We start from the raw sequence: 11,267 nt of genomic DNA, 5'->3' as shown, positions 1-11,267 counted from the left end.
ATACGTTGACCACCGCTGCACAGCACGATCCCGCTGCCAGATCGCTCCCCATTTCACAACGGCATCTTTGCGACGTCCAGGACCCTGGGCAGAACTGGCAGCGAGCGGGTGCACGTATCTAACACGGCACAGTTGGTGGTCACAGGCGAGGGGGAGGGGTGGGGAGGGTCAAGGCGGCGTCGAACACGCTCACCTTCGCCGCCCAGACTTCGGGGGGGAGCTGGCGACGCCGGGTCGGAGAGGCTTCTGCCTGGAGGACCCTGTCCGGGGCCGACCGCCCCGTGACAGGAAGGGTACGGTTAAAAGCCGGAGAGGGGTTCGGAAGGTATTTACCGGGGGAGGGGGGGAGGGAGGAACGTTGCCGGGGAACTGGAGAGGGTTCGAGCTGCGAGGCTGGCTCTGCTACTGGGGGGGGGGAGGAGGGTAGGAGGCCGAGGGGTGGACCTCAGAGAGGTTTTATAACATCGCGAGGGGGGGGGGGGGCACGGTGGCGGGTGTCTGTTCCTGAGGGGTGGGGGGCCACATTTCTAAAGGCAAGAGGGAGGGAAGATTTCAAAGAGACACGAAAACACAGGGGGCGGTTGGTGGCTGGAGGAAGCAGGAACACTTGGAAGACATGGGAGAGTGGAGAGGTTTGGAGGGATGTGGGACGGGGCTTAGATCGAGGAGGGGGGAGTGAGATTCTGGACAGGTTGGGCCAAAGGATCCGTTTCTGTGCCGCGTGACTCCACGTGGGGAAAAAAATACCAACTCAGGGCCTGACCCCGCCCCCACCCCGGTATCGTTTCCCGCCATCGGCACATGTAGAAGGGAACGTTCCAGAACCAGGGCGCCAGGAAGGCTGGGTTTGCCCACTCTTTGCAATAGACCCCCCCCGGAGCGTAGACCCCAGCGCAGTGGAGGGGGTTTGTCTTTTTCTTTTGACAAGAAAAAAAGATTAGATTAGATTCCACAAGAACTCGAACTCTTCACCTGGCGCCGACTGAGGTTACCCTGAAGGGCTCTCCTCTCCCTCTTCACTCCCCGACTCTCGGTGCCGACTGAGGTTACCCTGAAGGGCTCTCCTCTCCCTCTTCACTCCCCGACTCTCGGTGCCGACTGACGTTACCCTGAAGGGCTCTCCTCCTCCACGTCGCTGGCCAGAGGCGTGGGGACCCTCAGGGGGGAAAACCTGGTCCAACGCGTCCACACGGGGAACTACTACTGTACGAGGCCACGCTCCGAGGGTTCGACCTCCAACCCTCCACAGTCCGGGCGGAGGAGGTACGGAATCACCTCCCCTCGGGATGCAGAGGTCATCGCTGGGGAGGATCGGAGATGGAATTGTATCCCCCCCCCCCACTTCACCCCTAAACGCAGCCACCCCCAACCCCGAATGTCCTCCCCTCCCCTCCCGCTCCCCCGGCACGGTCGCAGCTAGTCTGCTCTGCCCGTCTCCGCCGTGCTATCCTCTGCCTGTCCCGCCCCGTCTTGACCCTCGGGCGGTGGGTGGGGCATGGGGAGCCGGTCACCCCAGGTGCTGTTCCGGGCGCAGCGGTATAGGTCCCTGCAGTGTCCAGGGGGTGGGGAGAGAGAGACAGACAGATAGATAGATAGATAAGGAACCTGCATTGCTGTAGCACCTCCTACTTCCTCCCACACACCCCTCCCCCTGAAAAGGACTTCGCAGGCGGAGGCGAGCAGGGTCGGGGGAGAGGATGGAGGGAGAGAGCATGGACTGGGAGCGGACAGCAAGATGCCATGAGAAAATGGCGGGTTCGGCTACGCTGATGGGTGGGGTGGGGGGAGAGGAGGATGAAGAGTCAAAATCGCCGGGGGCTGCTCTCCCTTGGTAGAGGGACGGAGGGAGAGCAGCTGATGGGCCAGGAGTTTCACCCGAGGGTCTCCACGCCTCTGGCCGGCGACGTTGAGGAGGAGAGCCCTTCAGGGTAACGTCAGTCGGCACCGAGAGTCGGGGAGAGGAGAGCCCTTCAGGGTAACCTCAGTTGGCACCAGGGACGGATGTGGGGGCGCAGGGGAGTGAGTGAGGGAGGAGGGAGCCCTTCAGGTAACTTTAGTCAATGCCGGGTCGAGGGGGAGAGCCCTTCAGGGTACCCTCAGTCGGCGCCAGGGTGAAAAGGAGAATACTTCAGAGTAACCTCAGCTGGTTCCGAGGGTTAGGGAGCGAAGAGGTTGAGGGGATCTCTTCAGGGTAACCTCAGTTGGTGCCAGAGATGGGGGGGGGGTGTGAAGAGACTGAGGAGGAAATCTCTTCAGGGTAACCTCAGTCGGTGCCAGGGACTGGGGGGACGGGGGTGGGTGGGTGGGTGGGAGGGGAGTGGGGTGTGTGTGTGAAGAGGTTAAGGAGGAGATCTCTTCAGGGTAACCTCAGTCGGTGCCAGAAGGGGGTGGGGTTGAACAAACGGCAACCGTTGTTTCGTGACCCGCTCCCCGACGCAATCCAGTGGTGGGGTGGGGCTGCGGGGAAGCCCCTTGAAGGAGCCCCCCATCCGTCACGGTGGGTGGGTGGGTGGGGAGGGTCCGAATGAGCGCAGAGTGCTCCGAGGGGCTGGGCCCCTGACCGGGTGGTATTGAAAGCTCCAACAGATGTGGGCCAGAGCACGGCGACGTGCGCTGGGAAAGCAGGATGAGGAGCCCAGCGGAGGGAGGCCGGGGTTCGGGCTTTAGGCTCCGCCTGAGGGGGGTTGGGGAGGGGGGCCAACGCGCCTCTCGGGAACGCGCGGCGCTCCGAGTGGCCCTGGATACGATAGGAGTCCGGGGGCTGACTGACCCTGGTGGCCATGACAGGAACACAGTTCGCCTTTCTCATCAGGGAGTCTGGGGAGGTGGGGGGGGGAGAGCGAGACGGGGGGGGAGAGAGCGAGACAGTGGGGGGGGAGAGCGAGACGGGGGGGGAGCGAGAGACAGTGGGGGGGGGAGAGCGAGACTGTGGGGGGGGGGGGAGAGCGAGACTGTGGGGGGGGAGAGCGAGACTGTGGGGGGGGGGAGAGAGCGAGACTGTGGGGGGGGGAGAGAGCGAGACTGTGGGGGGGGGAGAGAGCGAGACAGTGGGGGGGGGGGGAGAGCGAGACAGTGGGGGGGGAGAGCGAGACAGTGGAGGGGGAGAGCGAGACAGTGGGGGGGGGAGAGGAGAAGTGGGGGGGAGAGCGAGACAGGGGGGGGGGGTGGGGGGGGGGGGAGAGCGAGACAGTGGGGGGGGGGGAGAGCGAGACAGTGGGGGGGGGAGAGCGAGACAGTGGTGGGGGGAGAGCGAGACAGTGGGGGGGGAGAGCGAGACGGGGGGGGGGAGAGCAAGGAGGGGGGGGGGAGCGAGACTGGGGGGGGGAACGAGACTGGGGGGGGGAGCGAGAGACGGGGGGGGGAGAGAGCGAGATGGGGGGGGGGGGGGGAGAGCGAGACGGGGGGGGGGAGCGAGACGGGGGGAGGAGTGTGTGTGTGTGTGTGTGTGTGTGTGTGAGAGAGGGGGAGGAACGGACAGGCGCGTGAGGGGGGTGGGGGAAGTGTCGTTTCCCCCCCACTTCCCCATAGTCTCCCTCCCTCCCTCCCTCCCCCGTTTACCTGCCGCTCCTGCGGGCGGTCAGCACGGTGTGGCACAGAGTCCCGTCGGCAGTGCAGAGGTGGACGTGGGCGTGGCGCGTCCGGCACAGCACCGGCTGGATCACCCTGGGCCAGCTCTGCGTCTCCCCGGCCCGACCCCGGCGCAGGATCACGTAGGAGAACCTTTCCAGCTTCACCCCCCCGTTCTTCCGCACGCGGGGAGGAGGGAGGACAAAGATGGGAAAGGCAGGTTACAATAACACAGCGCACAACACACGCACGCGCTCACCATCGCCCCCCCCGTGACGGTCAGTGGCATTACTGTCACTGAATCCCCCTCCCCCCACTATCAACATCCTGGGGGTTCCCATTGAGAGAGAATCTAACCATCGCCCCCTTGACGTTCAATGGTGTTACCGTCACTGAATCCCCCCTCCCCCTACCTCCCTCTCCCCAGGGTGTTCCCATTGACCAGAAACTGAACATGGACCCCCAGCCCCGTATAAACCCAGCGGCTACAAGAGCAGGGTCAGAGGCTGGGAATCCTGCAGCGAGTCACTCCCCTCCTGACTCTCCCCCCAAAGCCCTGTCCCACCATCTACGAGGTACAGGCCAGGAGGGGGGAGGGAATACTCCCCACTTACCCCTGGATGGGGGCAGCTCCGACAATACTTGAGAAACTCCACACCGCCCAGGGACAAAGCAGCCCCCTCCTCACCCCCTGCTCGATTGGACCCACACCCACAAACCCCCCGCTCCCTCCCTCCACCCCCCGACGCTCAGTCGCAGCAGTGTGTACCGTCTACAAGACCCACTGCAGAACCTCACCGAGGGGCTCCTCAGACAGCACCTTCCCAAACCCCCCCCCACACCCCTCTACCATCTAGAAGGGGGAGGGGAGCAGCAGATACACGGGGCACACCACCCCCCTCCCCTCTCCCCAACTCCCCGTCCCGGAATCTATCGGCCGGTCCTTCCTGGGGTCAGAATCCTGGGATTGCCCCCCTCTCCCTGAGGGACATCGTGGGTCTACCCCACAGCTCACCACAATCCTCACCCCCTCCCCCTCACCTTCTCTCAAGCAGTGTCTGGGGAGGGTTGGAGGGGTAAACGCTAGGCCGAACCAGCGACGCCCACATGGCTCGGGAAACAAAATGGCGGAGCTGACCTCCCAGCGTTGGGGAGAGAGACCGAGCGGGACAGATGTGATTGGACACCCGCGGACCGGGAGGGGGAAATACTTGCCAACCCGCACCCCACAGCCCACCCCTCCTCCCTCGGCAAGGGCAGCCCCGGCTCCCCCTGACGCGAGGCGCCAAAAGTAGGCCGCAGGCTTTTGGGGCCTAACGGCTCAGGCCCCAGCGCAGACACTCACCCAGGGGAAGGGCAGCGGGTGGTAGGCCTGGGTGAAGTTGCAGGGCGCGGGCACCGCTGCTGTCAGCTTGGGGCAGACGCCGTCATGAGGACACTGGAGAGAGAGAGAGACGTTTGTCAGGAGAGGGAGCAGGCAGACGCTGCACCCAGCCGTCAGGGATTACAACGCCAGGGAGGGGGAATTGGAGAGGGACCGAGGGAACTCACCGGAGCAAAAACATGACCCGAGGACTCTTCACCTTTGGCCTGTGAAGGAGGGGAGGGGAGAGAGGGGAGTGGGAAGGAAGGGGAGTGGGGTGGGGAGCGGGGGTAGAGAGGGGGGGAGAAATAAAGTGACACAATTAGCATTTGATATTAAACAGGGACGGAGGGGGTTAAGGAGGGTCCCGACGGGGATATAAAATATTAAACAGGGACGGAGGGGGTTAAGGAGGGTCCTGACGGGGGATATAAAATATTAAACAGGGACGGAGGGGGTTAAGGAGGGTCCTGACGGGGGATATAAAATATTAAACAGGGATGGAGGGGGTTAAGGAGGGTCCCGACGGGGGATATAAAATATTAAACAGGGACGGAGGGGGTTAAGGAGGGTCCCGACGGGGGATATAAAATATTAAACAGGGACGGAGGGGGTTAAGGAGGGTCCCGACGGGGGATATAAAATATTAAACAGGGACGGAGGGGGTTAAGGAGGGTCCCGACGGGGGATATAAAATATTAAACAGGGACGGAGGGGGTTAAGGAGGGTCCCGACGGGGGATATAAAATATTAAACAGGGACGGAGGGGGTTAAGGAGGGTCCCGACGGTCGATATAAAATATTAAACAGGGACGGAGGGGGTTAAGGAGGGTCCCGACGGGGGATATAAAATATTAAACAGGGACGGAGGGGGTTAAGGAGGGTCCCGACGGAGGATATAAAATATTAAACAGGGACAGAGGGGGTTAAGGAGGGTCCCGACGGGGGATATAAAATATTACAGGGTACGGTGCGTGGTGAGGGAGCGAGTGGGGGTCAGTGCGAAGTCAGGTTCCCCTGCACTCACCTTCAGCACGGCCTCTCTCGCCTCCATCAGTATCTGGTGTCCCTCCCTGGTTCCGTTCTCGATCAGGACCTGCAGAGCGGGGAGGGGGAGGGGGAAGGGTCATCAGGAGGGAACGAGGGAGGTTGGTGGGTGGGTGGCGGAGTTGGGGGCAAAGGGGGTGGGGTGAGAAAGCGAGGAGGGGGGGGAGGGGAGGAGGGGAGAAAGGAGCCCCGTGACGGGTACAGCAACAGAGCGTGGGGTACAGAGGTGGTACAGGAGTGGACGTTTCGGGAGGGGGCAGGAGGGGAGGTAGTTTGTGGAGGGTCGAGGAACGAGAGAGAGACAGAGAGAGAGAGAGAGAGAGAGAGAGAGAAGGCGCGTAGGGAGACAAAACAAAACCAACAAATCAACAGCGGAGGGAAACGGAAATCACCCCAATTCCTGTCCCTTCACTTCCGAGAATCGATCGCGCCCTGTCCCGGTCACCCCCCTCGGTTACATCGGTCAAATCCACCGACTCACCACCCCCTTACCGTGCAGGGAGAGGGGGGGCGTAGACACGTCCAGCGCAGAACCAGACCCTTAGGTCCCACTTGATTTTGTCCTCCCCCTAACCCAGCGAGGGGTGGTGAAGAAAAGGCCTCGTCTCTTCACCCTCTCCGTGTCCCCCCCCCCCCCTCGCGATTTTGTAAACCACGAAAAGGTCACCCCCCCCCTCCCCACCCCCCAGCCTCTGACGCTCCGGGGAAAAACAGCCCCGGCCTGTCACAGCCTCCCGCTGAAACCCTCTCCCGCCCTGAGCAAGGGGCGGTGCTGGGACAGTCAGAGCGGCCTTCCCCCAGGGAGCAAACCCCCGTACGTTCACGGCGATTGGAGGGTGGTTCTTTTACCCGGGTCTGGGGGGGAAGAGGGCACTGGCTGCGGTGGTCAGCAAGTGGGACGTGTTTCAGCGAGTGCTCATCGCAGCTGGGAGTGGACCCGGGGAGGTGTGTGTGTGTGTGTGTGTGTGTGTGTGTGTGTGTGTGTGTGTGTGTGTGTGTGTGTGGGGGGGGGTTAGGTGGATGAAGGGAGAAAACGCTGGGCCCACTCCAGTGGGGCTGAGGTGCCTCTGGGCTGGGCCGGGCTGCTTTCTGAGCCTTCCCTCACAGCTCCGTCCCACCCGGGCGGCGTTTTTCTCCAACCCCGCCCGTGCGGGAGAAGGTACAGAAGCCCACACGCACACCCGCACTCAGGCACACACACACACACAGGCACACCCACACACACACAGGCACACCCACACACACACAGGCACACCCTCACCCTCACAGGCACACACACACGCGCGCGCGCGCGCACACACACACACTCAGGCGCGCGCGCACACACACACTCAGGCGCGCGCGCACACACACACTCAGGCGCGCGCACACACACACACACTCAGGCGCGCGCACACACACACACTCAGGCGCGCGCACACACACACACACACTCAGGGCGCGCACACACACACACACACTCAGGCGCGCACACACACACACACACTCAGGCGCGCACACACACACACACACTCAGGCGCGCACACACACACACACACTCAGGCGCGCACACACACACACACACTCAGGCGCGCGCACACACACACACTCAGGCGCGCGCACACACACACACTCAGGCGCGCGCACACACACACACACTCAGGCGCGCACACACACACACACACTCAGGCGCGCACACACACACACACACTCAGGCGCGCACACACACACACACACTCAGGCGCGCGCACACACACACACTCAGGCGCGCGCACACACACACACTCAGGCGCGCACACACACACACACACACACACACACACACTCAGGCGCGCGCACACACACACACACACTCAGGCGCGCGCACACACACTCAGGCGCGCGCACACACACTCAGGCGCGCGCACACACACACACACTCAGGCGCGCGCGCGCACACACACACACTCAGGCGCGCGCACACACACACACTCAGGCGCGCGCACACACACACACTCAGGCGCGCGCGCACACACACACTCAGGCGCGCGCGCACACACACACTCAGGCGCGCGCGCACACACACACACTCAGGCGCGCACACACACACACACTCAGGCGCGCACACACACACACACTCAGGCGCGCACACACACACACTCAGGCGCGCACACACACACACTCAGGCGCGCGCACACACACACACACACTCAGGCACCCCTCCCAGCTGGTTTCGGAACAGTTTCTACCCTGCTGCTGTCCGAATACCGAATGGACTCACAAACCCTGAACGTCCGCCTGTCCCCGTGTAGTTGCTTTTGCTGCTGTCGACCTATTCTTTACTTATCGACGCAACTTAACTCCGATCGCTCACAAGATAAAGCACTTCACTGCGTACGTGACAATTGACTCAATTCCAGTTCCCCGCGGGGAGTGTAAATCTGAGGAATCCCTTGCCCCAGGGATTGACGCTACGTCGGTGAACATTTCCAAAGCTAACGTGGCTTTATTTTGAACACAAAGGGGTCAGGTCAGTGCGCGGGGTAGCAGCCCAGGGTCCGGGGGGGGGGGGGAGAAGGTACAGCCGTGAGCTGATCGATGGACAGAGCAGGATGAGAGGGGCTGAACGGTGGTCTCACCCTCTCCAGTTTCACAACACCCTTCCCACAGCGGGGAGACCGGAAGAGAACCCCCCCCAGCCCCTCCGTTCCATCAAACACTGCAGCCCCTCACCCGCAAGCTCGAGGGACGGGGGAGGAGGGAGGGGAGGAGGGGGGAGACTGGGCGAGAGGGAGATGGAGGCAGAGAGAGATGGAGAGGGGAGTCAGGGATCGAGGGAGGGAGGGAGGGGGCTGCTCAGGACCTACCCCCGGTGCAGTCGCTGAAGACAAACCCTCTCACCCGACCCCACCCCCACCTCCCCCAGCCCAGGCGGGGGAAGGGGAGGGGGGAGCTCACCAGGAAGCTGTCGGTTTTCCTCCACAGGGTCTCCACCGCACACAGCCGATCGGCGAGAGAAGGCAGCTCAGAGAGAGAGTACGCTGATATCACCAGGTCATAGCTCACCTGCAGGGGGCGAGAGAGGGGCAGGGACTGAGTGAGACAGGGGGAGGGGGGGGGAAGGGGGGGGGGGGGGGGGAGGGGAGGAGGAGGGGGGGGAGGAGGAGGAGAGGGGGGGAGGAGGAGGGGGGAGGAGGAGAGGGGGGGAGGAGAGGGGGGGAGGAGGAGGAGAGGGGGGGAGGAGGAGGAGAGGGGGGAAGATAGGGAAGGGGCAAAAGAGTGCGTGCACAAGAGAGACAGAGGGGGGAGAGAGAGAGAGAGAGAGAGACAGAGACACACAGACGAACGAGAGCATGAGAGACAGTGAGAGAGACAGACACAGAGAGGGAGAGAGCGAGAGAGACCCCCAGTCAGTGACCCGGAGTGACAGGGACTGGGGTGTGTGTTTTACACAGTGTGGGCTCTCCCCCCTCCCCCCATTCGCGGGTAACCCCGGATACGAACCTTTGGCGAGACAGGGAGGTACTGCCTGAGGTACACCCCCCTGATGTGCTCCGTGTCTGCGTCGCTCCCTCCTGGCAGGGTCGGGGGAGACAAAAAGACACAACAAGGTGGTCAGAGTCAACCCTGGGGACGGTCTGCCAAGGTCTGTGGGGGGCAGAATATGCCCTCCTGCTGTTCCCGTGAGACAGGCTGGGGAGGAGGGAGAGGGGCTGAATGCCCTCCTGCTGTTCTGAAGGAGTGAACTCGGAGGGAGTTAGGTCAGCGTCGGAGATTCTCCGCACCCAGTCACTGAGGGCCGACGGAAAACCAGCCCCCTGCGGGAGTCGCGCGCAGCGGCAGCTCCTCCCCCCGCATTTCCGAATCTCACGTCACGCCCGCGGGGCTCTGAGGGAAGACCTGCGTTCAGATAAACGCCAGGGGCTGCATTCTGGGAACGCAGTTCCTAGCAGGACATATCCGCTTAATGGTAAGGTCCTGGGGAGTGTTGCTGATCAAAGAGACCTTGGAGTGCAGGGTCATAGCTCCTTGAAAGTAGAGTCACAGGTAGATAGGATAGTGAAGGAGGCGTTTGGTATGCTTTCCTTTATTGGTCAGAGTATTGAGTACAGGGGTTGGGGGGGTCATGTTGCGGCTGGACAGGACATTGGTTAGGGCCACTGTTGGGATATCGCGTGCAATTCTGGTCTCCTTCCTATCAGAAAGATGTTGTGAAAGGGTTCAGGAAAGATTTACAAGGATGTGGGAGGGTTTGAGCTACAGGGAGAGGCTGGGGCTGTTTTTCCTGGAGCGTCGGAGGCTGAGGGGGTGACCTGGTTTATAAAACCATGAGGGGGCAGGGATAGGGGTAAATAGACAAGGTCTTTTCCCCCTGGGGTGGGGGGGGGGGGGAGTCCAGAACTAGAGGGGGGTAGGTTTAGGGTGAGAGGGGAAAGGGAGCTGAGGGGGTAACTTTCTCACCCAGAGGGTGGTGCGTGTGTGGAATGAGCTGCCAGAGGAAGTGGTGGGGGCTGGTACAGTGACAGCGTTGAAAAGGTGGATGGGGACAGGGATAGGAAGGGATTGGAGGGGAATGGGCCAAGGGGCTGGCAAACGGGGACTGGGTTAGGATAGGGATATCAGGGTCGGGATGGGCCGAAGGGTCTGCGTCCGCTCCGTACCTCACCAAAAGGAAAACCGCGCCCTGACTCCCATGCTCGACGCCGAACCTTCCTACCTGCTCCTCTTCGCTGGGGGGGGGGGGGGGGGGGGGGAGGGCAGAAACAGGGACAGGGTAACTCTCTCCCCCGTCTCCTCCCGGGCTGCTCCATGTGACTCCAGACCCAGGCTCTGACCCTCGCCGTGCCCAGAGAGATCGCCGCCCCCCCTCCCCGGGGTAATTAGGGACGTGGGTATGGGGCAGGATGGGGGCTACGCACAGGGGTCCCGGACGGCGACGCCCACCCGGGCCAGAGGTGGGTAATGAGGAAGGTCTCACCTCTCATCAGGAACTCCGCGATCTGGTGCATCGCCGCAGAGGGGTCCACACACAGGTACTCCCTCAGAGAGTCTCCCCAGGCAGCACGGCTCACCCTGGGGGGAGAGGGACACACACACAGAGGGGTCAGGGAGGGACACACATCCCACACACACACACACCGCGGTTGAGGGACACTCACACACACACTCACCGCGGTGAGGGACACTCACACACACACTCACCGCGGTGAGGGACACTCACACACACACTCACCGCGGTGAGGGACACTCACACACACAGCCGTGAGGGACACACACACACTCACCGCGGTGAGGGACACACACACACTCACCGCGGTGAGGGACACACACA

The 11,267-nt window shown here is 62.6% G+C and overlaps 1 protein-coding gene across 1 annotated transcript in view; it reads right to left on the bottom strand.

The window, feature by feature from the left end:
- Positions 1-1,390: 1,390 nt before the first annotated feature.
- Positions 1,391-11,267, bottom strand: part of mettl17 (methyltransferase like 17) — a 13,743-nt gene continuing 3,866 nt past the window's right edge. The window contains exons 4-11 of the mRNA XM_060821359.1: positions 10,914-11,002; positions 9,440-9,510; positions 8,894-9,001; positions 5,958-6,026; positions 5,119-5,157; positions 4,913-5,005; positions 3,559-3,743; positions 1,391-1,546 (exon numbers count right to left, since the gene is read on the bottom strand). Coding sequence (XP_060677342.1) covers positions 1,417-1,546; positions 3,559-3,743; positions 4,913-5,005; positions 5,119-5,157; positions 5,958-6,026; positions 8,894-9,001; positions 9,440-9,510; positions 10,914-11,002 — 784 coding nt within the window. The 3' untranslated portion in view covers positions 1,391-1,416. The remainder of the gene's footprint in view (positions 1,547-3,558; positions 3,744-4,912; positions 5,006-5,118; positions 5,158-5,957; positions 6,027-8,893; positions 9,002-9,439; positions 9,511-10,913; positions 11,003-11,267) is intronic.

The sequence above is a fragment of the Hemiscyllium ocellatum genome (genome assembly GCF_020745735.1).
Source record: "Hemiscyllium ocellatum isolate sHemOce1 chromosome 27 unlocalized genomic scaffold, sHemOce1.pat.X.cur. SUPER_27_unloc_1, whole genome shotgun sequence".
Classification (NCBI taxonomy): domain Eukaryota; kingdom Metazoa; phylum Chordata; class Chondrichthyes; order Orectolobiformes; family Hemiscylliidae; genus Hemiscyllium; species Hemiscyllium ocellatum.
This window is presented reverse-complemented; position numbering and strand designations above follow the sequence as displayed.